General features: G+C 21.1%; 9 protein-coding genes across 9 annotated transcripts; 4 read left to right on the top strand and 5 right to left on the bottom strand.

Moving 5' to 3' along the window:
- Positions 1-1,101: 1,101 nt before the first annotated feature.
- Positions 1,102-2,442, bottom strand: SRAE_2000426800 (Transcription elongation factor B polypeptide 3; the record flags this gene model as incomplete). Its single annotated transcript, XM_024643117.1, has 3 exons — positions 1,102-1,598; positions 1,643-2,324; positions 2,368-2,442. The coding sequence occupies 3 exons, from the start codon at positions 2,440-2,442 to the stop codon at positions 1,102-1,104; spliced, it is 1,254 nt and encodes a 417-aa protein (XP_024508820.1).
- A 1,752-nt stretch (positions 2,443-4,194) lies between these two features.
- SRAE_2000426700 (Intraflagellar transport protein 80 homolog) lies at positions 4,195-6,906 on the bottom strand (the record flags this gene model as incomplete). The annotated part of the gene is made up of 5 exons (XM_024643116.1): positions 4,195-4,263; positions 4,312-5,386; positions 5,429-5,503; positions 5,778-6,689; positions 6,743-6,906. 5 exons carry the CDS (start codon positions 6,904-6,906, stop codon positions 4,195-4,197), a joined length of 2,295 nt encoding a protein of 764 aa, XP_024508819.1.
- A 2,417-nt stretch (positions 6,907-9,323) lies between these two features.
- On the top strand, positions 9,324-10,653 carry SRAE_2000426600 (Endophilin B; the record flags this gene model as incomplete). Its single annotated transcript, XM_024643115.1, has 6 exons — positions 9,324-9,794; positions 9,851-9,943; positions 10,052-10,078; positions 10,213-10,302; positions 10,366-10,466; positions 10,617-10,653. 6 exons carry the CDS (start codon positions 9,324-9,326, stop codon positions 10,651-10,653), a joined length of 819 nt encoding a protein of 272 aa, XP_024508818.1.
- A 706-nt stretch (positions 10,654-11,359) lies between these two features.
- Positions 11,360-12,545, top strand: SRAE_2000426500 (Low-density lipoprotein (LDL) receptor class A repeat and Chitin binding domain-containing protein; the record flags this gene model as incomplete). The annotated part of the gene is made up of 2 exons (XM_024643114.1): positions 11,360-11,437; positions 11,475-12,545. 2 exons carry the CDS (start codon positions 11,360-11,362, stop codon positions 12,543-12,545), a joined length of 1,149 nt encoding a protein of 382 aa, XP_024508817.1.
- Positions 12,546-12,623: 78 nt separating this feature from the next.
- Positions 12,624-12,973, bottom strand: SRAE_2000426400 (Ubiquitin-related modifier 1; the record flags this gene model as incomplete). The annotated part of the gene is made up of 2 exons (XM_024643113.1): positions 12,624-12,686; positions 12,740-12,973. The coding sequence occupies 2 exons, from the start codon at positions 12,971-12,973 to the stop codon at positions 12,624-12,626; spliced, it is 297 nt and encodes a 98-aa protein (XP_024508816.1).
- Positions 12,974-13,398: 425 nt separating this feature from the next.
- Positions 13,399-14,946, top strand: SRAE_2000426300 (Folylpolyglutamate synthase, mitochondrial; the record flags this gene model as incomplete). Its single annotated transcript, XM_024643112.1, has 2 exons — positions 13,399-13,488; positions 13,555-14,946. The coding sequence occupies 2 exons, from the start codon at positions 13,399-13,401 to the stop codon at positions 14,944-14,946; spliced, it is 1,482 nt and encodes a 493-aa protein (XP_024508815.1).
- Positions 14,947-15,066: 120 nt separating this feature from the next.
- Positions 15,067-18,338, bottom strand: SRAE_2000426200 (Ubiquitin-conjugating enzyme, E2 domain and Ubiquitin-conjugating enzyme/RWD-like domain-containing protein; the record flags this gene model as incomplete). Its single annotated transcript, XM_024643111.1, has 5 exons — positions 15,067-15,294; positions 15,356-15,980; positions 16,043-16,987; positions 17,039-17,249; positions 18,308-18,338. The coding sequence occupies 5 exons, from the start codon at positions 18,336-18,338 to the stop codon at positions 15,067-15,069; spliced, it is 2,040 nt and encodes a 679-aa protein (XP_024508814.1).
- A 3,848-nt stretch (positions 18,339-22,186) lies between these two features.
- SRAE_2000426100 (Cyclic nucleotide-gated olfactory channel) lies at positions 22,187-24,546 on the bottom strand (the record flags this gene model as incomplete). Its single annotated transcript, XM_024643110.1, has 5 exons — positions 22,187-22,294; positions 22,357-22,511; positions 22,607-23,323; positions 23,378-23,887; positions 24,027-24,546. 5 exons carry the CDS (start codon positions 24,544-24,546, stop codon positions 22,187-22,189), a joined length of 2,010 nt encoding a protein of 669 aa, XP_024508813.1.
- Positions 24,547-25,190: 644 nt separating this feature from the next.
- SRAE_2000426000 (Suppressor of IKBKE 1 family-containing protein) lies at positions 25,191-26,144 on the top strand (the record flags this gene model as incomplete). Its single annotated transcript, XM_024643109.1, has 2 exons — positions 25,191-25,343; positions 25,482-26,144. The coding sequence occupies 2 exons, from the start codon at positions 25,191-25,193 to the stop codon at positions 26,142-26,144; spliced, it is 816 nt and encodes a 271-aa protein (XP_024508812.1).
- Between the last annotated feature and the right edge of the window lie 580 nt (positions 26,145-26,724).

The raw sequence follows: 26,724 nt of genomic DNA, 5'->3' as shown, positions 1-26,724 counted from the left end.
GTATAATGATACTTTTCAAATAAATTGTGGTTTCATAAATTTGGCTCTAAAAATGTTTCAATTTTTAACTTTATTTGAATCTTTATAACTACCTTTAAAATTTAGATTATTTCTGTATCTTTGATACATTGTACTCCACAGTCTGATTTGTCATTTGTTAAAATTTGGCACGTCAATAACTATATTTTGAAAAAAAGTTTTCTACGTTTTCCTGTAAACACTTTATTTTAGAATCTGATTTACAGAAATAAAGTTTACTTGAAAAAGAAATTGTAATTATTTTTTATGCTAATTGTTTCATCAAATTTTGTAAATATTTTTCATTATTCATTTATCAATAATTTTTCTTATAAAACCATTATTTTCAATTGAAAATAGTTTTTGTTCATAAGAAAGTTTTTATTTCTCTCAAAAAGTTAATTTTAGAGTATTTTTTAAAGTTTGATAAACACTTGAAAAAAATAAAAACATTAAAGTTTATTTTCAAAAACAAAAAGTTCTCTTCTAACAATGCTCATTTTATCTAAAAAAACACCAAATTTTACATATTTTATTTTCTTATTGTTGTATTGAAAAAGGTGTTTTACAAAAATTTATAATCAGTTAAATGTACAAAGCACATTAGAAATTTTTGAAGAAAAAAATATAGAAATATATAAGTTCACAAATTATAGAAGAAAACATATTCTAGAACATTTCTTTTAAATTTATTGATATGTGATTTTTTAAAAATAAGTTATAGAATTTTAAACATTTATTAAAAATTTAAAAAATTTTGGAAATTTCAAGTCTAACTTCAAAAATTCATATTTAGTTTCAAAATAATTTTTTTATAAAACTTTAATATTAAAACCGTGTTATTCAACCTCTTCTTAACCTTAGGTCAAATTTCATTTCAACCATCTTGCAACAAATACAAATGTTGCACTTTTTTGCTTTTATATCTTTTTAAAAAAGTAATTTTTCAAAGAAATCATTCCTCTTTCTGTTATCAACATATTTTTTTATCTTAGAAAATTTTATTGAAAAGTATAAAATAAAAAAAAATTTTCACAATTGGTTTCTTACCTATTTATATAGGATAATTACATTTAAGGAAAATCATCGAACTCCTGATCTAAACATTCTCAAAGTTTTTGCCATAAGGTAACCTTTCTTTTGAGGATTATTTGCAGCTGCAGCAGTAGAAGAAAATTTACTATCCATATTCCTATTTCTCCCACTACCAGAAGAACCCGGTCCCGAATGTCCCCGTCCATTACCAATAGAACCCCTATTTTTTACTTGTTTTAAATCAATCACTTCTGTCTTTCTTACTGAAGCACATGAAGCTTTATTATTTCTAGCTATTCTTGATGTTAATAAAGCAAATTTATCATCTTCTTCTTTTAAAGTTCTTAAATAAGTTTCCTTCCATGTTTCACCATTTCTATTTCTAAACTGTTTTGGTTTCTTCATACAAACAATCTGAAATAATTCATCACATTCCATTTCAATTTGAGGATTCAATTTAACAATTCTAAGCAACTGTTCAGGTGTTGCTCTTTCTAAAGCTGGTTTTAAAAGTTCATAAGGAATTAACCCGACATACTCAATCACTAAAATAATTAAATATTGTATTTTTAAAAATATTATAACTTACTATCAACATGTTTTTTTACAACTTCTTGACAAAATGAAAGTAATTTTGGTGGTTCACCATTAATTAATGAAACTTTTTTATTTTTTCCAGCTGCAGCATATACATGAATCGTTGACTTGACACATTTTATCTCAAAATGATCTTCATTAGATCTTTTAACACTTGCTGGTTTAACTTTACTTTCAGGAGGTGGAGAATACCGCCTCATTGTAGGAACTATATTTTTTATCATTTCTATTTCATATGAATTACTAACCGTTCTTGAAGATACACTATCACCATCGACACGTTTTTTAATTGGTCTGCTTCTTGCAGTACCAACAGATTTTAAAGCATCACTAAAAGATTCAGTTTTTCTTTCAAATTCTTCAACCTTTTTTTCTTTTTTTGGTTTATCATATATATCTCCCACATCATCATCTTTTAAATTTTTACGTTTTCTTATATACTCATCTTTCACAGTTTTTACCTCATTATCTGGTAATTTTTCTTTCGAAGAATCTTTAGTTTCTTTTTCATTGTTTACACATTCTTTCCATTCTTTTATAATTTGATTTGCCAAAATTGATTGTTCCTCTGTGCCTTTTTTAACAATTTTACCAACAGCTTTACCGACACCCGTAGAAACTAATAACTCAAGATTAATTGGCAATTTACTCAATTTTTCTAGGTACATCAGTGTCTACAAATTTGTTAAAAAGGTATTTCCTTTATATTAACTATACCTTATCAACATCAGGTAGAAATTCCATATATTTATGAATTTTTCTTTTAACTTTTTCTTGAGTTTCAAAATCCATAATAATAAGTTTAAAATGGTTTATATATCTAAATTACAAATTATATTTATATACATTTATATATATATATATATTTATATAATAAAAATTTAAAAACTATGAATATAAATAAATTGATCAATATAAACATATATTAATGTGATGAGTTGTAACGATGATGAAAATTAGACAGACTTTATTGTCTAAATATATAGAATATCTAGAATTAAACACATATATTATCCCTAAAAATAAAGATTTTATTTACTTAATATATATATTTCAATTACTAATCAAACGATTTAAATAAAATTTATAGGAAAAAAAAAAAACATGTTATGAAAAAAATATCTTTTACATATTATATATATATAGATATATAATAATAATATAATGTTTAATATACAAAAAATTTTCCTTGTAATATAAAATATAACAAAAACAACTATATTTTAATTATTAAAAAATGCTACAAATATTGTTTGCAAATGGAAATATATCTTCAATGTTGTTTACATAAGAAAGAATTTATTGGAGACATGTCTTAATTTAACACAGATAATTTGTTTTTAATCATACATACAAAATCTAATCATGTTAGATTGATTACTATTTTTATATAATATGCTGATATAACATTTTAATATATAGTGTACTTTAAAATTTTGATAAAAAATATATAACCAAGTTTAAAGTAGTAATATATATATATTTTTTATATACTATGCGAAAATGGCTTTTCATAAAAAAAAGTGCCATTGAAAACAATAAGACTAAAAAATATTATGTTATCAGTTAATGGTTAGCCTATTTTTTTGGTTTTTGAAAGAAAATAGTTTTTTTATATGTTAAAAAAAGTAAGATCATACAAATAAATAACTTTAATAAGAATTTTTTTTTTAAAAAAATTATAAAAAGTATACTTTTAAAATTTTATTAAAACAAGAATAAATTAAAAAAAAAAATAAATATCTACTGGATAAAAATTGTTAACATTTATAAAAATAGAAACTTAAAATCAGATAGCACAAAGTTGTAGAAAATATTTTTAAGAACTTCAAGTTAAAATTTCATAAAAGAATTTTAACTTTAAGTACTCTATAAAAAAAAGGAAAAACTTTAAAATTTAAGACAAAAATTTAATCAAATAATAAATTATATAAAGTATATCAACACATTATATAATAAAAAATTTTAGTTGTTAAAATTATAATTTCACAATTTTCGCCATAAAAATCTTTCCACTTGTATTGAAATTATTTTAAAATAAATTATAATAAAATTTTTTATCAATACAATTGTAAGAAAATAAGATTTTTTTCCTAAAAATTTGATTTTTATATGAATCAAAAAAATTAAATATTTTTAGAAAAAGTTAAATAGCTTCATTTAAAATAATATTATTAACATGTCATTTAAATTATATAAAAATAAAAATTACTTTTAGACATAAAATATTTAAACTTTAGAAATGAAGCTTTTCATTTTATAAATTTTGTACAAGTTTTCTAAGTTATCTGAGCAAAGGTCAAAAGTTAAGGCGTAATTATAATGTAACATTAATTTTAATGTCAATATTCAAGAAACTTATATAATAGAAAAGTTATAATGAATGTTTATATGCGTACAAAATGTTATAATACTTTATCTAATATAATATAAAAATAATTAAAAAATTGAAATAAAGGTTTTAATATGATCCACCCACTATTATGAGCTTTGATTTAATTGTGACATATTTAATATGGAATTACTTTGAAAAAAGTGCGAAATTTATGCTTCTTTCTCTACAGCTAGTTCATTATTTATTGATCTTTTAATATGAACCCAGTCAACTTCTACCTAAAATAATTTTGAAGTATATTATAATATATAAGAATTAGAAATTACCTGTGAATATTGTTGTAATATTTTTTCATTGGTCTCTTCTACTCCAATATCTTCTAAATATCTTTGTCTATATCCTAATACTGTATCAATATGCATATTATATTGTAATGCTAATTGTAATGCTCTATCCCAACGATACATTTGTATGTTAAGAAAAATAGCACGAAAATAATATTTTGATTGAAGTAATATTGTTTCAGCTTCACTTATCCTTCCAGCAAACATTGCAAATAATGCATTTTTTAAATTTAAATTTTTTTCTTTTCTTATTTGTGAAAGAAATAAAACTCTATCTGCTTTTTCAAGTTCAGAATAAGCCATTTCAGCAATAAAAACATTCCTTTCAGCTACAGCCATTCCAGCTAACATACACCAAAGATATGGTTCTTTAACATTTCTACATACTTTTACTGCTTGATCCCATTTTGAATTATTTACACAATCAAATAATGCTTGTATAGATGGAGATACAGAATATGTTATAAATGCTCCATTAGATTTTAATACACAAATATTTTCTCCAGTAAAATTAATTAATGATGGTGAATTTCCAATTCCTTTGAGATCAATTATAATAGTACTTTCATTTAACAATTCACCATCAACAAAAACAATATTTGGATAAGTGAATATTAGTAATTTTGTATTTTCTTGTAAACATAAAAGCATAGAACTTTTATCATGAAAAAGTATTTGTTTAGCATTTGAAGCAATTTTATATCTTTGATCTGTTAAACCAAAAGAATTAACTAAGTTGATATATAAATCATTATTACTATCAATAAATGCTATTTTTCTTTGTAAAGTATTACCAACCATATCAATACATATTTCTATGATATCTTGTTGATGTATTATTTTGCCATCTCCTATTGTTTTTCCATTTATTGCATCGTAAAGATTGATAATTTTATGGTTGTCACTGTCACGTACACCAACCACATCATCAGATAAAGCAATGCTTTTTTCAGATATCATTTTTTGAAGTGTTTGTCTTTGTAATTTTATTGTTGTTTGAAGGCGGCCTTCATATCCATAAATTTCTAATATTGATAATCCTATCAAAAGAAAAAATCTAAAAAAAATTTTTTTTTATTTTAACAATATTATTTTTTACCTGGATGATTGAATGACAGAATTACCTCTTTCTTCTTTAAGATCAATTATTGTTGGTGAATTCCAATTTTTTGAACTATAAAAAAAAAGAAATTAATAAATGATTAATTTCATTGATATACTATTAATGTATTTTAAAAGAAAAATTAAGTGGTATGTCTAATGATACTCTGAGGATATAACTCAGGGGTACACTAGAAAAAAAATCTTTGGATGATTAGACATTTACAAGAATTCTACGAGATTATCAAGTAATGTTTATATGTATATTTAGAATGTTTAATTTCTTATGATTCCAAATATTTTTTTTTTAAAATACTTGATTTTCTTCTAAAATTTATTAAACTTACTTATAAATATAAATTTGTTTTGTTGTAACAGTAACAAGATAACCAAAACCAACAGATATATAAACTATTCTCTCTTTAGTTTCTAATTTTTCAATCATTGTTTCAGAAAGAACATCCTTAACTTCAATCCCATTATTTTTAAACATAAAAATTTCTAAATTATTCCATGATAATCTTTTTCCAATTATTTGACCATAAATAACATGTCCAGTGGCAGTTCCTGCAATAATTTGTGTACTATCTTGTGACCAATCAACTGCCAAAATAGATCCAACCATAAATTTTTCAAGAGAATGACTCCAACCTAATTTATCACATAATCTTAAAAGATTATAACTACCGACAACAAAAAGATTACCATCAGGATTCCAGGATAGTGAAGTTATTGGATAATCATGTGATAATGAAGTATAAATAATTCTACCTAAACCATCCCAAACTCTATATTTACAATCTTCACCACCAGTTATAATAAGATTAGATGTTATACTCCAATCACAACAAGTTATTATACCCTCATGTCCCTTCCATTTACTTGGTTGTGAAGGTATTTTTAAACTTTTTATATAACAATATTCACTTGAGCAATAAAAAATTTTTGTTGAATCTGGTGACCACGCCATTGTATAAATTGAATTATCACATCTAGCAAGGACACTTCTAAGCATACCATTTTTTGACCACATTTTAATTGTTCCTTCTTCACCACAGGATACAAAACTGGAACCATCATCGCTCCATCTAACAGAAAGACATGCTCCATCATGTGCATTAATTGTTTTTTCAATTTTATTATTTCTAACAATAATAATTTTTCCACCAGTTGTTGATATAATTATTCCATCTTTGATTGATTTTTTATTAGATGTTGATGATATTCCATTGGATAATTGTATCGACGTTGGAAAATTTCTATAAATTATTGTATGAGAAAAAAAAGAATTTATAATACTTTTTTGACATACCCTTTTAATGTCATTAATTGTTTACTTTCAAAAGCACCAGTATCCCATAATAATACTTGTTCATCATCACCACATGTAATGGCATCATCTGAATCTATCCAAGTGACAGCTGTAACAGCAGCCTGATGAGAAGGATTTTTTGTGTAAGTTATTTCAAATTTCATTATATTAAATATTTAGTTAGAAATATTAAGAAATAAAAATAGTAACAAAAAGTTGTTAATTTATCACTAGATTAAAATGAATATATAAAATTGGATTTATAGTTTATTATAAATTTTATTTGTATCCTAGCAACCATAAACTATACCTAGATCATTTGATAATCTTAAAATATAGAAATAGACAAAATCTAGTCATGCCAAAATGATTTTGACCCCTCAAAATTTTTATTATTTTTTAAAGTTATAGTCAAACACCATTTTTGTGTTATTGACACTATATGTGTTATTTATCATAATGATCTATTGTTATCAAAAATAAAGCTGATTAAATTTTTTTTTAATTGTTATATAAGGTTGGTAAAATAAAATTTCCAACATAAATAAAAAAACTTTTGAATATAATTTTATTTTTCCTTCTAAATACATACTAATCATTTTTCTTTATCAATTTTTGAAGTTTGGAACAAAAATTGAAAGTGTCCATGTTAATGATTTTAATTCTAAAGATGTTGATAATTTTTTCCTGAAAATATTTTATTTTGGATATTATTATCAAAGTTTAATTTTTGAAGAACAAAAAACTTTCTTTTTCCAATTGTGTTAATAAATATTTTATCATCACTTAATTTCCTTTAAAATCTAGTTTAACAAGGTTGGAAAGATTTCTCTAATAAAACAAGTAAATTTACATAACTGAAACTTTTTTTTGCAATACTTGAAAAGTGTTGATTTGCCTTATATAATTTGTTATTTAAATAGATTTTTTCCTTAATTTCGATTTTTTTTTCTATGAAATATTTGAGAATTAAAATTCTTTCATGAGATTTTTAACGTAAAGTTTTGAAAAGTATTTTTTTTAATATTCTTACTAAAGAGAATTCTTTTATGAGTTTTTTTGGAACATTTAAAAACTACCTTTTTTAAAAGTTAAAAAATAGTTTTACCAAAACCGATAAGACAATATACCTAGATTTATTGACCTTCTACGGCATTTTTTTTTTTGAAATGCTTACTTTTGCATTATATGTAAAAAAGACATATACACTACTAGTTCAATTGTATGTGTACATTTCATATCAAAATGTTAGACTAGTGATTTTATGTAAAAATGAGTTTTACAATTTTATTAGAAATAAATAATTAATTTGAGATGATTAAATCTATTTTTTTTTAAAGATTTTTAAGAATAAAAAAAGGTAAAAAATAATAGAAATATTTTAAAAAATAATAAAGTAATATTTCAAGTGTTTATTTACGTAAATGATACATCTATGAAGTAACAAGAATGGGATGATGCTTACATATGTATTAACATTTTAATCTCTGCACTTTTTCTTATATAATATCAACTTAAAAATTTTTATTCTAGTAAACATATAATATAATTTATTTCTTCTTTATTATACTAAAAAAAAATTTTTTTTTTTTTGGTGACATATTAGTCTAACCGAATTTTAATGGGTTGTTTATGATTAATCATATATACGTCAAAGTGACAATATTGTTAGTGTGTATAAATTTAAAGTTTATGTTAACCTTTTTGTTATTAATATATATTTTAAAATTATTTAAATTTTTTTCATCATTTTACCAACTAAATACTAGATTTTAACATTTTAACACTAACAAATAATATAAATATATTTCTTATTATTATTTTTAATATTTCATCATTTTCTAAAAAAAATTGCCTTATTTTATTTTTATTTTGTTTATATTTTATTTTATTTTTTTTTTATGTGAATAAATTTTTTTCTTGTGTTTATATATGTTTTGTGCTTTATTATTATTCAGTTATATTTTGGTTATTTTCATTATATATACATTAAACTATACTAGAGGGTACTTTATCAATTTTTTCTGTCTAAATTTATATTTATAACATTTTTTTTTCAATATTCTTGTTTTAGTTTAAAATTTTGTAAGACACCATTAAATATATACATTAAAAATTTTGGCTATCGATTGTTTTTTCACATAAATATAATATTAAATTGGGTAAATTCTATCCATAAAATATAATATTTATGGCGTCATCCTCCATTAAATATATTTAATGTTACATCTTGGCACATCTATAAAATTATTTCATTTTTAAAACAAAAGTATTTTCCATATTTCTTATTTATAATATTATATCAAAACATACATATATATTTATAAACAAAAAGTATATTTTTATTTTAAATTATTATTATTATTATTATTATCCTTATGTTCCAACAGTATATCGATCTATCAAATTTTTGTTCTTTCTATATATTGTTTATTTTTAGAAATAATATTTATTGGTCGTTCTTTTCTCTCTAATTTTTATTTAAATAATATATTAGATAAAAAAAATATAAAATATACACATAAAGATAACATATTTATTTAAACAAAAATATATTTTATAAGTAGGAGAAAAAAAAAACATGAATTTTAATTTAAAGAAATTTACAAATGATGCTTCTGGTTTTTTTACAAGAGCTAAACAATTTACAGAAGAAACTTTTTTAAATGCTGAAAGAACTGAACTTGATGCTAATTTTGAGAATCTTCTTCAAAGAGCTGATAAAACAGAGGAGCATACTAAAAAGTTGTTGTCATGTTTAGAATGTTATTTACAACCTAACCCAACAGTAAGAATGGAAGAAGTTTTATATGAAAAATTAGAACTTAAAAAGGAAGAAGTTAAATTAAATAATTTTGAAAAACTTGGTCAGGCAATGTTAGAAGCAGCAACATCATTTGGCTCAGAAACTCCATATGGTGATGCTTTATTAAAAACTTCCCAATCTCAAATCAAATTAGGTAATATTGAAAGAGAGTTTATTAATAAATGTGCCAATAATACTTTATTACCAATTAGAAGATTCCTAGAAGGTGACATTAAAACTATTCAAGTTTGTTTATATTTAATTTTTTTTTTATATATTAAAATATTATTTTATTATTATAGAAAGAAAGAAAAGTACTTAATCATAAACGTCTTGATTTGGATGCCTGTAAAAATCGTTTAAAAAAAGCAAAATCACAAGAAACTCAAGCATCTGTAAGTTATAAATTTTTAATATTATCTTTGATATTATTTATAATGTCATAATAATTTATTATAATCAATTATTAATTAATTAAAACTAATAACTATTTTTAAATTTAGCCTGGTATTGGGTTAACTATTGAACAGGTATAGAGTACTTAAATATTGTATAATTATATTTGTTTAAAATGTGTCTTAATCTCTATCTTGTTCTTTGTGATTTTGTTATTAATATTATTTATTTATAATAAACAAAATAATAAATCTTATTTTATTTGTAGGCTGAAGCTGATTTAAGAGTTGCACAAAGTGAATTTGATAAACAAGTTGAAATTACTAAATTGTTACTTGAAGGAATACAAACTGCACGTGTAAGTACATTTTTTCTTTTTTCAATAGTATTGTGGTTAATGTTTTTTTTTTCTTTTTTTTAGAATACTCATTTAAAATGTATAAAAGATTTTGTTGAAGCACAGATGGCTTTTTATGCTCAGGCTCATCAAACAATGGTTGATCTTCAGAGGGAATTATCAAGGTAATTTGAAGATAATTTTTTTTTTTATTTTATTTTGTATATAAATATATTAACCTTTTTCTATGTATAGTGTTTGAAATGACATATTTGTACTACTATTTCAACAAAATTTTTAAAAATTATGATTAAGAAAATTTATAATTATTTCAGTGATGGTCCTTGTGCTTATTCTTTGGATTCTTTTTAACTACGACTTTTGTATTTCTATGGCAAAAAAAAAAAGACTGAAGACATTAAAACGATGAATATATATATATAATAATGCTTGTCAAAATATACTTTATCAAATATATAAATTTTGTAAAAAAATAATCTTTAACAAAACCATATACTTATTTTTTTTTTAAATTTTGTATGAAAAAAAAAACTAATTAATGTATATAAGAAATATTATTTCAGTTATAATTTATAAAATGTAATAAAACATTTTAATTACACTTAAAAAGTTTTTTCTAACTTTATAATTAAAATGAAAAAATTAATAAAAGTTATATGTACAATTTTCACTTATTATTAAATAAATAGAATGAATATATATAATATTATATATAATTATTTTAGCTGTATATTGTATAATAAATATTATAAACCTGTTATCAGGTTCGTGTTTATCAAATATTCGTAAAATATATAGTTTCTTTATAATCATCTTTTGAACTTTGTAAGGTAAACACCGTAGGTGTTAACTTTTGATTTAAGGAGTTTTATCAAAACTGGAGTCTTATATTTTCTTATTATTCACTTTTCATAAAGATTTTTCTTTTAAAGTTTTAAGAAAGAAGGCGGTTAGGGTACTTTTTAAAAGAATATCTTAAATATATAATGAATATTTTGAGTAAATTTTATTCCTTTAATACATTTCTATTATTCTTTATTGTTCTTTATATATAATAATGAGGATATTTTATTTTTATTATATTATTCTTCCTTCTATTATTATTGGACAACAATTTCCTATTATTGATATTAATGTAAGTTTTATGATATATAATATAAATTTTTTTAAAGAGTGAAATTAATAGAATTGCTTCACAATTTCGTTCCTCACAAGGATCTATTCCACAAAAATTAATATATCCCTCACAAGTTATTTCTAATGGTTTTTCTGGTGGTAATAGTTATCCAAAAATTAATGAACGTATTGATGTTCCAACACAACCTCCATATATACCACATCAAGAAATATATAAACCACAACCTCCATATGTTCCAAAACAAGAAATTTATCAACCAAGACCAGAACCTATACAAGAAATTCCTAATCCACCACAACCATCAAGACCTAGAATAATAACTACTACAGCTTCATCACGATTAGATTATGCAATAAATTATTGTGATACAAAAGAATTTCCTGATCATGTTCTAGAAACATATAATCTTAAAAGAGTTGATTATTTTATATATAATACATCATGTAGTCATATTTATTTTCAATGTTCAATAGGACAAACTTTTAAATTACAATGTTTAACATCAGAATTAGCTTTTAATGATGAAGTTGGAACATGTGATCATAAAAATGCTGTTAAATATTGCCCAGAATATGATCATATTCTTCATTGTTCTATTCAGGATAGTTGTACAGAAAATCAATTTGCATGTTGTGCTCATCCACAAAAATGTATAGATTTATCACATCGTTGTGATGGTGTAAGTGATTGTTCAGATGGTGAAGATGAAAACAATTGTCCATCCTGTGGAAGAGATCAATTTGCTTGTGTTAAATCAGGTGTTTGTATACCAGCAGAAAAAAGATGTGATGGTCATCCAGATGATTGTGGTGATGGAAGTAATTTAGATGAATTAAATTGTTCAAAAAATTCAACATGTTGGGGTAAATTTATATGTGATTCACAAATATCAAAATCTATTCTTGGTAGAACAGAATGTATAGATTTAGATAAACATTGTAATGGTGTAGCTGATTGTCCAGGAAAAGAAGATGAAAGAAATTGTAAAGTTAATGAAACCAAATATTTATTATGTGAAAATCAAAAACAATCAGTTAAAAAGAATCAATGGTGTGATGGTGTACCACATTGTATGGATAAATCTGATGAAAAATATTGTTCTTAAATAATATATTTATATAGTAATTTATACTAGTAATATTTATTAGCAAAAAAAATAATTTAAAACATATTATGTTTTTTTTTAACCACCATGTAAAGTTGATATAAAAGTTATAACATCATTATTATTGATAACAGTATTAACCTATAAAAATCATATTACAAATTATTAGTAAATATAAAATTTTAAAAACCTACACCATCCAAGATTTCCCAATCACAATCATTAATAAGAACTAAAATTCCAGGTCTAACATTACCATTAACAATAAAAATTTCTGGCGTTTCACAATCTTTCATTAAATTTTCTAACAACCACTCCAGTATATCTTTCACTGTCCATTTTTTATTATTATCTAAATTAATTTTTATACTTTTTTGATTATTAAAAATCATTTCAACTCCACCACCAAATTGTAATTCAACTTCCATTATTCTTTTTCTAAAAAAAAAAATAATGATAAAAAAAAATTATTAAATATTTATAAATAACAATTTTTTAAAAATTATATATTAACATTCCTCCAATAATAATCTTAATAAGACATATAGAAAAACTTTATGCCAAATAAAAAAGGGCAATTTTATCATTCTCCTGTACATTATATATATATGTATATTATATTTTAATTTATTAATTATATCAAAATCAAAAATACACATCACATTTACAAATTTAATATTATAGAAAGAAAAAAAAAAGGTTTGTCGTATCAGTAGGAAAAAATTTTATTTCAATGCATTAAAATTTTAACTATCATACATTTTAAAAAAGAGATAAATTACTTAATTTCCACATATGTTTAAATGTAATACAACAATCTGTATAATATTTTTTCTTTAAGTAAAGTTATAAAATGGTTACATTAACACTTTTACTAAAATCGTCTCTTCTCCAATCAACTATTTATAGAATGGAAAGGGTACGAAAATGTAATTTGTATGATGTAAGTTATTCTTTATCTATTTTAAAATATATTTAATATTTTAAAAAAAAAAAATTTATTTTTTAGGAATCCATTAAAAAATTAAATTTACTAATTTCAAATGCTCAAACTATTGAAAATGCTAGAAAAAATAAAATTGAAACACAAAATAAAAGTTTACCATTAATGAGATCATACTTTGATGGATGTGATATAAATATAAATGATCTTAATAAATTAAATGTTATTCATATATCTGGTTCAAAAGGAAAAGGTACAGCATCAGCTATGGTTGAGGCTATTCTTAGAGATAAAGGATATAAAACAGGATTTTTTAGTTCACCACATTTGGTAAATGTAACAGAAAGAATTCGGATTAATGGAGAAGAAATTGACAAAACTCTTTTTAGTACATATTTTTTTGATATTTATAATAAACTTGTTGATAAAAATATTCAACCATTACCTGGATATTTTAAATTTTTAACTATTCTTGCTTATTATACATTTTTAAAAGAAAATGTTGATGTTGCTATTATGGAAGTTGGAATTGGTGGTGAGTATGATAGTACAAATATTATAGAAAAACCTTCTGTTTGTGGTATTACAACATTAGATTATGATCATACATTATTATTAGGTGATACATTAAAAGAAATTGCATGGCATAAAGGTGGTATTATGAAAAAATCTGTACCATGTATAACAATTTCTCAAGAAATTGAAGTAATGGATGTTTTGGTTGAAAGAAGTTTAGAAAAAAAATGTCCATTAATTATAGCAAAACATTTAGATGAAAGATTAATTGATGATCTTAATCTTACTGGAAGACATCAATTAATTAATTTATCATTAGCATCACAAATTGTTAAACAATGGGAAGAGGAAATGAAAAAAACAAATAAATTTAATAATATAATATGTAAAAATAATTCTTTAAATAATATACAATCAATGGATTATTTAAAAAAAGTTTTTAAAAATTTTTTATGGAGAGGAAGAACACAAAAAGTTGAGGCAAATAATATTATATATATGGTTGATGGAGCTCATACACATAAAAGTATTCAAGTTTGTGGAGATTGGTTTATGAATAATATTATAGATAATGAAAGTTATATTAAAATTCTTCTTTTTTCTACAACTGGTGAAAGAGATAGTAAACAATTTTTAGAAATTCTTGAGAAATGTAAATTTAATTTAGTTTTATTTTCAAGTACTATTGTTAAATCTGATGTTTCTTCTCCAAATGATAAAGCAACATTAACAAGTAACACTACAGGAAAATATTATCAAAATCAAGAAATATGGAAATCAATTAATAATAGTGTACCATCTTTTACATTTCTTACTATAGAAACATGTATACAATTTATAAATAATTTACGAAAAAATACACCTAATGAGGTAAAAATTTATGTACTTGTTACAGGAAGTCTTCATCTTGTTGGTGGAACATTATCAATAATTGAACAATAAATGATTATTTACTTTTTATAATATAAATTAATTTCATTTACTTTTTTATGGAAATAATATTATTATAGTTATTTTTGAATGTGTAAAAAAAAATTATAATTGTTTAAATAAATAATGATATTATATTTGTACTTCTATAGGACATTTCATATTTGTTAATTCTGATATTAATTGTTGAATGACTTTTTCTTGAATAACAGGATTATAAACTGTATCAAAACAAAATGAATCTCTTTTTTTAGTTGGTTTATTCATATCAGCAATTTCTTTTCTCATTTCAACAACCCATCTATGAGCTTGTTTAATTATTGCATGTCTTTTTAACCAAAAATGACGTTTAATGACAGACTAAAAATAATAATAATAATATAATAAAGATAAAAAAAAAAATAAATTAATGACTACTTACTTCAAAATGTTTTGAAGGTTGAACTATTTGATCACGAATAGCATATGTTATAGTTGCATGTTCTATTTGTAAATTATATTTTTTTGAAAAAGAATCACCTTTTTCAGTTCCACGATATTTTTCAAAACCTGGTTCATTAAAATATGGCTCTTTAACAAATATTAACCCTTGAATACTAATAAGAACTTGTAAAAGTGAGCAGTATGGACTCCATTTCTCTTCTGGTCTTCCTTCCCATGTTCCAAGAATAGAAAGACAAATTTTTCCATCATTATATAAATTTGGATTAAATCTAACATTACCATTTCCTGTTGTAAGAAAAGAACATTTTGGTGGTGAAAATGGATAGGATGTTGGAAAGAAAACATCAAATTCAAATAAACCATTTTCATATGGTGTATCATCAGGTCCACTAATAAGAACTTTTATTATATCACATCTACTTTCATCAACACAAACAAATATACTATTACTTGCATTTTGTGGTAATGAATTAACCATTGATGCCAATTCTTTAGCTATTCTTTTTGTTCTCTCTCTTAGTGCTCCTGCAAATGGATTAACATTCTTGACGTCTTTTGCATAAGTAAAAGGTACAATTAATTTACCATCATTATCAACAAAACTAAAGATTATAGTAATATTAAATTAATAATTATTAATATTTAATAACATTATATAACTTACCGATAACTTTGCATAACCCATTCTGACATAACTTTACTATAAACTTTATCCAATTCAATAATATTTTCAGGAGTTAATTGTTTACCAACTTCAAAAATATTTTCAATAACTTTTGGTGTTAATAATCGACTTTCTTCACAATCATTTCTTTTACCAATAGATGTTTTAATTCTTTCTTCAACTGGTAATAACGTTTCAAATTCTCTTGATGCATTCATAATCATTTTTGAATATTTTTCAACATGTTTAATAAATTCAATTAAACGATAATCTGGTGTTATCATTTGCCTTTTAAATAAATTTGGATATGTTTGGAGAGTATGCCTAAATGTTGGAATTAATTCTTTTGAAATACTTTTTCCATCTCCATATAATGGATAAACAATATATTGAACAAAATTTGGTATCATTGACATTACACTTATTGTTTCAAAGATAGCCTCAAATAAATCTACACGCTCTGATATATCAAAAATACTATCATTTGTTAAATGATAGTCAAATAACATTAATACTTTTGTATCATATATTTCTTTACAAATTTCTGGTTTTAAATAACTAAAATCTGTTTTGGCAAATGTTGTTATGTCTAATGATGTAGTATCATTATAAGATTTATAAAGAAATGCCGTTAAAGCATTTAATAACCATATAATATGTTCTTCTTTTGTTATACGTTCTTCAATAGCTTTTTCAACATCCCAACGTGAACGTGTTGATCCAGTTCCATAACCAATTCCTCGTATTGCTAATGATGTAATACTATTATGTCGTTTTTTTTGCTTTCTTTTATCCATATTTTCTGGATTAGAATTTGTTTTAGATAAACCTTTATAATTATTAATTTTTAAATCTCCTTCTTCTATTAATCGTGTACATACTTTTTTAATCACACCATTATTAAAAAATTCAATCTTTTCTTCTGGTGTGGCATCATTTACTATTCTATATATTTTAAAATTATATTAATTTATATTTAATAATATAATTTCTTACCTTGTTAATTTTAACATTGTTGCCATTTTTAATGGTTTTTGATCAAGCATTCTTAATAATCGTTCTGAAATACATACTTCTTCTTCAGTATTTTGATTTCCAATAGTTGATGTAGCAGTTCCCATTACAGCTCTACCAATAAACATTCCCGTTGATAATATAACAGCTCTAGACCCATTAACAAGGGCAAAAATTTTCTTTTTTCCAAAGACTAAAAACAAGCAAAAAAAAAAGAATATATATTTAGTATAAATATATACTATAACATTTTATATTAAGTTTATATATATATATATATATAGATTAATAAGAAAAATGATAAAAAAAAAACCCAAAGAGAAAAGAACATATAATGTGCATTACTTTATTATTTTTTTTTTATTAACACTTTTATAGTTAATATAAATATCTATTTTGTGATATTTCTTATATATATATAAAATTATAAACAAAAGAAAATATTAAAATATATTATTAGAAGGTTGAGAAAATAAAATTATTTTTATATATAAAATTTTACTACTTTTTGTAAACAGGGAACAACAATTTTTATTTCCTTTTCCTACAAAAATTGATACATATAAAATTTTAATAATGTTTTCTATGAAGGAAAAAAAAAGGAAGTTAAATAAAAATGACTTTAAAGTTTAATGAAAAAAAAACTTATATCTATATAACTGAATAACATAGAAGATAGTAGTAATAATAGTAATATTTTAATTGTACTAAAAAAATGTTATGCATCTCATTAAAAAAAGGGCAAAACATAAATGTCATAAAAATGAGGAATAATATGTTTTTTTGAAATATATCATTAAAAAAATTTTTTTCCTTTAAAAAACTTCAGTAACACAATACAAAGTACTTCAAATAATAAGTGTATATTATGCAAGTATAAGATATGTTAAAAAGAAAAAAAAATATTTCATTTAAATGATATCAAAACTAATAATTTCTTTATAAAAAAAGTTTTTTTTATAAAAATAGTAATGTGATAAATAAAAATATAGATATATATTTAATAAAAAAATCTCCATTACTTTTTTTTTAAGAAAAAAACAAAATTTTGCCTTAATTATGTTTATGTTACAATTAATAAATTTTATTTTGAAATATTTATATAAATAATTTAGATAAAAAAAAAATAATTCAAAAGTTATGGAGAGAAAAATAAACAATTGACATGTGAAAAAAAATTTTTTTTATAAAATAATTATTTTAGAAGTTATTTACAGTTTTCAAACTGAAAAATAAAAAAAAAAAACTTACATGATTCATCTTTATTATTATTGGCAGACATCTTTTTATTATCACTCTCTCGATTGTCATTTGAAGGCACTCCAATTGAGCGCCTTCTATTGCAACAAAATGGGTTGTATAAATGAATTTTGAAAAAAATATATATATTTTTTTTTCTTTTAAGTAGTGTGAAACTAATCTCAAAGATTTATAGGAAATAAAAATATACAATATATTTTACTCCTTTTAATTGAAAATTTAAGGTATCTAAAAACAATTATTATTAAAAACAAGTTTTGTATTGCATTTAAATAAAAATGTGTTATATTAATATTGATATAATAATGTATTATTTTATAAAATAATTATTTTTATATTACATAAATAAAGATGACTCTAATTTATTAAAGTTTGACTTAAAAGCAAAAAAGTTATTAGAGAAAAAAGTTAAATAATTAAAGTAAATTTCGAAGAAATATTTGATATATTTATAATAAAAAAAAATAATTTTTCACTAATATGTTATTCTTAAATAATTCTAACAAAATCAAATAAGAAAAAGGTGACAAACAAAAACATACATAATTTAAAATACATTTTATATAAATGCACTTTTTTAAAACATTATTTTTTATGCAAGTACAAAAAAGGCGTAATGAATTTTATCATTAAGATAAAGGTTTGGAGAATTAAAGTTAGACGAAAAGTTTCTTTTAATGTATAAAAAAAAACAATAATTTTTTTACAGTAATTTGAACTAACTTATTGTAATTAAACTTTTTTTTTATATATATTAATATTATGTGAAAAATTCCAAAACACCTATAAAAAACATAATTAATTTTTAATTAAAAACATGGACGAAAACATTTTAAATGATTTTTTTTTGCTTTAAAAAATGTTAATAATAAATATGAGATATTAAATATAAACTATTAATTCTTAACTTTAATAAATACTAAATTGTATAAAAAATCACATTAATTTCAAATCAAATATACTTATATAATTAAAAAAATTTTAATACCATTTTTTTTAAATGTACTAAAATTTAATTTTTTTTTTTTCAAAATTATCTATAATAAACTACAAAAAACTATAAAAATTTAATTGTCTTACCTTTTTTTATTGACTCTATTTATAAACTTTAAACATTAAAAATCTATACAACTAATCAATTATAAAAATTATATTAAAAATAAGATGCTCTTGATGTAAGAAAATTTTTAAATTACATATCATATAAAAATTAGTTATAATATTAATTTTTTTTGACATTATAATATTAATATCCTATCATTTAATAAATAATAAATATGCAAAAAAAAAAAGTTAAAAGAATAAAGATTTCTATAAAATATAAAATCTCTGTTTCATAATTTTCATTATATATTATATTTATAATGTTTTATTAATAATGATAAAAATAATATATAATAGATGAATAAAAATAATTAATTAAATTTTTTTTTAAAAAACACAATAATTGACAAAAAAAAATAAAATTTATTTTTGGATAACTTGCTAATTAATGTACTTTTTTTTATACATATTTTAACGTAAATAGTCCATTTTAAGTATGCATTAATAGAAAATTAACATTACCATATTCATTTGTTTTGTTTTTTTTTTAAAAAAAAAAAAATTTCTTAACAGTCCATGCAAATAAGTTATTTAGTATTAAAATGAAAACAATGTAATTTATAAATTCCCCATCTACCAAGTATCTTCTAATATATAAATATATATTGATATTTTTTTAATAGTTAAAAGAAAAAAAAATAAAATTATCTTAAAAAATTTTTTTATCTAAATATATATATATTTATATATCCAATAGAGCAGTTTTTATTATATATTTATATATATATAAATATAAAGTAACGCTATATAATATATGTGTAATATTAAAGCGTCATAGGTCATTACAATATTAAAACTATTATATATTACGGTTTTTATTGTAAATTGAAAATTATACTTTGTTAGTTTAAGAATATTATAGAGATATAAAATAAAAAAAATACATTTGCATTTTTATAGACCAAAAATAATATTTTTTTATCTTATAAATATTAAAAAAAAAACAATGTATGTATATAATAATATTTATAAAAAGTTGATTTTAAACTTTTAAACTGTTTTTTTTTCTTAGTATAAGTATAAGCGAAAGTTTTTTCTTTTATTATAAAAGTTATAACATTATAATGTTTAAGTTAATATTTATTTAAAAAAAACATAAAAATATATAATTTTGAAATAAATTAAAAAAATTTTTATGATAATAACTAGATAAATTAACTACTTATTTAAAACAATAATAAATGTATACCTACATTATTATAATACATTATTTTTATTGCAAATCAAAAAAAAAACAACAAACTTTTAACTTAATAGGTTTAAAAGAAAAATATATTTATTATGCTTCAATAAAGGTACTCAAAATAAGATTAAATAAATTTATATAGCAAGTATACATTTATAAAAAAAATTTTTTTTTAAATATATATATTCTATGTAATTTTTCTTATAATTAATAAAGTCAAATGTAATTATTTTAAATAATGTAAGAGATAAAAATAATAATAATTATAATATCACATAGGTGGATTTTTTTTTTAAAAAAAAAAATACTTTTATAATAAAAATATATATTACATTGTGTGATTTGAAAAAAAATCAATTCTTAATTATACTTTTTTGTCATAATAACTTTAATTAGTAGGCGATAATTTTATTATAAAAATTATTATTTTTTTTTAGATTAATTTTATAATATATTAAAAAAAAATTTTTATTGTTATTGTAATTTAAGGTTGTTTGAAATTATTTATACTTTTATAGTAAGAAATTTAAAAACTAAAACAATAAACAAAATATCAATGTTGGTGATAATATATATTTACATATATATATTCTTTTTTTCATAACTAACATATTGAAATAAATTGGTCAACATCTTTGCCATAACAAAACAATAAAAATATATCACGTTGATATAATTTAAATTAGGTAGCTTTTTTTTTTATAGAGTAATAGTATTATATAAGAAAAAAAAATACAAATTATATAGTTATTCTTAATAAACAAAAAAAATAATATTAAACAATTTTATTTTTTATGTATTGTATGATATATATTTTTTACTATTTACAATAAAAAAAGATTAATAATTTATTCTACTTAAAAATATTATAATAATAATGTATCGTATTATATTGTTTTTCTAAAACGGTAAAAAGTATCTCAACAACTGTTAAATATACATATAATTTTCCTGAAGTTACGAATAACAATTTGTAATACTAAAAGAATTTTTTTTTTTTCAAAAGAAAAATTTTAAAAGTCAAAATATTTTTTATAAACAAAATTTTTTTTAGTAATATTATAAGAAGTAAAATATAAATTTTAAATAATAAATGTTATTCATTAAATAAATATTTTAAAATTACCATTGGATTAACCCTTAACTATAATTAAGGCAATTTTCTCATTTAATCAATAATATAAATATTTTTTTTTTTTTTGTAAAAAATGTGGCAATAAAAAGATGTTAATATAGAAAAAGCATTTAAAATTTAATATTATATATCTTTTATATAAAGTTAACTGGTAAAAGAATAAATGATAAATAATTTATGTTAATAATTTTTCAGGATGTTAATATAAATATGTATATACACAAACATAATAAGTTATTTAATAAAAAAAACTACCTGCAATAAGCAGTAATAATTGCGATGAGTTTTAGGTATGATATTTATTAATTCCTTAGTAAGAATATTAATAATTAAGATTATAAAAAATATTTAGAACAATAATATATAATTTTAACATATATTTTTTTTAAATTTTATATAATAAAAAAAAAAAACTTTTTTTCTTTACCAATATTGATCATATACTTTAAATTTGATTCTTCCTCCTTTCATAATCCAATTTAATTTTTCTTTTATTATTTTTAAAATTTCTTTCTAACATTGTTAATTTTTGTTTTAAGTCTCTAGTTCCATTCTAAAAATTATTATAGAAAATAAATAATTAGATTAAAAATAATTTTAAATAAATAATAATACCTTATATACACTAATAATGTTATCTAATTTTTCTTCTAAATTTTTAACATAATAGTCAACAGCATGGTAAATATCTTCAACATTTCTACATTCATCAAATAAATTTGCTTCTACACTCTCATCTAATAAATTGTCCTTTCTTAATATTTCTTTTCCTTAAAAATTATATTTAATTAGAAAAAATAATATTATCATTATTAAATTTTATTTTATTTTTAATATAGTTAAAAAAAAAAAAAAAAAAACTAACCTTTTTCTATTAAAATTTTTTTTGCATGTGGAAATTCATTTATACATTCCCATAAATCATCTTTTGATAAGCCATACAATTGACTATATCCTTTACTTCGAATAGATGCTGTTCTTTTATTTCCATTTTTACTTCCAGGAATATTTAATAATGCCAATTCTCCAAATACAGCTCCTTTTTGTAATGTTACATATACTGTATTTCCATCTTCTGAAACAACTTCAAGACTTCCATTTTCTATTATATACATTTCATTTCCAACATCACCTTTTTTACAAACATAATCTTGTGGTGAAAATGTTCTTGGTTTAAGACGTAAAATAATTTCATATAAAATACCACTTTCACAATCTTGAAATAATTTAACTTGTGATATAATTTTCATATGATTATGAATAGCTAATTGTCCATATAAACGACTTGGTAAAAATTCCATAATCGATTCTTCATCAACTTTAGCGATGTTTGATCTCCATGTAAAATGAAACCATTCAGTAATTTTTTTAATTAAATGTTTTTCAACATTTCTATATCTCATATATTGTTTACAACCATCTAATTTTTCCTCAAATCTTGATTTTTGTTCATTCATTGATGAAATCATATTACCAACATCACCAACAATTGCAGCAAAAACACAAAGTCCTACTAATGTATCAAGTATCTCAAAACACATTTGAAAAGTATTATTAGGCCAAGCCTGTTCACCTAATGTAACTAATGTTAAAGCAGACCAATAAAAACTTAATTGATATTTTTTTGTTAAATTACCAAAATGTATAATTTTTGTTTTATTTTGCCAAAATACTTCTAATTTATCTATATGATCTTTTCTATTATATGCCATTAAATTACTTTCATTCATGAAACAATTATCTATTTCAGGAAATCGTGCATCACAAGTTGGGATAATTGGATCAGCAATCTTATCAAATGAATATACCCAATCATCAATGGTTGCATTATTATAATTATAGGCAATTGATATAAGGAAATAAAAACATCCATTCCAATGGAAAATAATAAAACATATGCTCATAAGTTTTACTACTCTAAAAAGATGTGGCCAGTTAGTTCTTGTGTCTGTCATATTGATGAAGTCACTTATTCTATATACCCTTGTAAGTGTGTTAATTCTGGCAAAAGCAAACAAATAATGGTACTTGACAATAAAATCAGTTGGAAGGACGGAAATAACATCAAGTATAAATATTTTACTTTTTAAGTACCTTGTTAACATTTCATATCCATCCTTTGTCAATATTCCATCTTTTAAAAATTCTAAAAAAAAAAAAATAGAATAAAACAAAGTTATAGATATAGATATATTTATATATATATATTTAATAAGTAATTTTTTTCCATATTTATCATATTTAATTTTTAAATATTATAATTTATATATTTATGTATTTCTAACCTTTTCTACAATGAAAAAATATATCAATAATATAAATGACATCAGTTATATTATTAATTAATAACCATTCGTTAAAATAATTTTCATAAGCTTCACGAAAAATAAGTACACATATAAAAATTAAATTGTAACCTATTGCTAATGTAACTATAAATGTCCAATAATAATAAAAAGTACTTGTTGTTGATATTGTTAATAAAGAAAAAGTATCAACTAATCTTTGTGGAAAATTTTTTTTACTACTAATTAATGTTCCATACAATTGTGATAATAATGATTCATTCTTTATAACATCATTCTTAAAAATATTGCCAATAAGAATAGCCTCTTCTTTTTCAAATACTTTACCATTAATAGTTTTACTTTTTTTTTTTTTAATAGTTCTTGAAATCCATTTACGTATAATAATTATAGCTATTACCGTTTTATGAAATCCATTTTTAGATTCTTCTTCTTTTCCATGTATATCTTTTTTATATCTTTTATTATTTGACTCCAAATCGTCAGAGGCAGTAACCATTTTGAATAGGAAAATTCAACATCAGCTAATAGAGCACCAAACATATATTTAAAATGGCCATTCACCTAAAATTTGTTATGACTATATACAATTTATTTCTCCATCATATACGTGACATAAGGTTGTTATTAAAAGTTTTTTTTTTTAATATTGCATTATTTATTAAAAATATATTATCTTTATACATTTTATATAATAGCATAGCATCTTAGCACATAAATCATTACATTATGATACCAAAATTTTTTTCCTAGTCAAATGCTTTTAACACTAATTAAAGTCCATATTTTTCAATTCTCAATAATAATATTTTACTATATATATATTTTAAAGTATATATAAAAAGAAAACCCGTAATGTAGGATATTTTTTTTTAAACATTAAAATTTTTATTATACAAAATGTATACTAAAAGAATAATCTAGAACGGAACATAATGTAGACATTGGAGTAATGATCTAACCTTATATTTTTTTTTTTCCATATTTGTGGCATTTCATATAATATTAAAAATAATACTAATCAAATAAATTTTTTATTTCTACTCTCAATATTGGTATTATTTTTTTAACATAACTTTAACAATTTATATTTTATTTATACTCTTAAAACTTATTCTTGTTTTTTGTATCATGTCAAAAAGCATGCGTGCACATAATGATACATCTACTTCAGTTCAAGATATGTTATCTTCATTGAAAGATTTTATCACTAATTTAAATGAAAAAAATAAAAAGATTGATGATACATTAAAAACAACCAAGGCAATTGAAAAAAAATTACATGATTTAAGTCAGGTAAGTAACTTTATAAAATAATAAGAAATTTAATAAAAAATAAAATAAATAAGAAAAATAAAAAAATTTATAGATAAAAAAAAATTTTTTTTATTAAAAATATTAAATAAATATGCGTGTATTATTTTTTTATTATAGTTTAACGATAACACAGAGGAGGGAGAATCGTTGAAAGGGTATTATGGAAATAGTGAATACAATAAAATTATAGATCGCCTACGACTTGAAAATGCTACAATTAGAGAATTGAAAGAAGAAAGGGGAGATTTAAGGGTTTTGTTGCAAGATTATCATAATACCTTGGAAGTTGTTATGAAAAAACATCGACAAATTGTGAGTCAAATGTCAGCAATGCCAAATATGGAGGAAGTTATAAGAAAGATGGAGTGTAAATTAAATGATGCCTGCTACAAAGTTCATGGTGATATGATTTTTAGTGCTGTAGCTAATGAGGTTCTTCATGATCTTGATATTTATGAGAATGCCAATAGAGATAAAGATGCAAAAATGGCTAGACTTGAATATGAAAATGAAATTCTTTATGGATTGTTATTTAGTACATTTAAAAGAAAAAAATTATTTAAAAAAAGTTTAAAAAAAACATTAAATGGTAATTCTGATAGTAATGATACCATTGTTGACGAGGATAACTCATCTAAATTAGTTTTAGATGAAACTTTTTTGGAAAACAACGATGATTTCTGTGAAGATGAAGCATTAAATTTGAGTTCACAATCCGGGTATGATTCCGATGATTCAATTCAAACAGTAATATATAGAAATGATGAGCCAAATAAATAATATGACAAATTATTTATAGAATTAAAAAAATATTCACTACTTTAATACTATTTATAAACTTTCTAAGAAAACTAGGATGTAAAAATGAAATTATACTTGTTGTCTTTTTTTTCTAATGTCATAATAAAAAAGAAATATAAATTACTTTAAATTTTTGACTAACGAAAAATTTTTAAATATTACTTATAACTTTAATAAATATCATTTTTACAATTTTTTTCTATAGGAAGTTAACTTGTTGAATAAAAAAAAAGATGACATCAATTTAATTTTTGTCACCAAATAAATCACTTTAAAAATTTTTATTTTGGGTTTGTTAAGTAATAATACAAAATCATAAAGAAAAAAAGATTACAAAACTTCTATCCCAGACTTATTTCCTATTTTTTTTATTTAAAATAATGTATTAGAAAAAGTGATAAGAAAAATTACTAACAAAAAATTTAATATTTAAATATTTTAATAAAAACATATTTTGAAAATGTTTTCTATAAATTTGCTTATTTATTAACATAAAAGAGCACACAAAAGATTAATTATTTTGTTTATAGAAAATTGATTAAATATTTTGCCATTTTCA

The sequence above is a fragment of the Strongyloides ratti genome (assembly GCF_001040885.1).
Source record: "Strongyloides ratti genome assembly S_ratti_ED321, chromosome : 2".
NCBI lineage: Eukaryota > Metazoa > Nematoda > Chromadorea > Rhabditida > Strongyloididae > Strongyloides > Strongyloides ratti.
The sequence above is the reverse complement of the archived record's forward strand: the minus strand, read 5'-3'. Positions and strand labels throughout refer to the sequence as shown.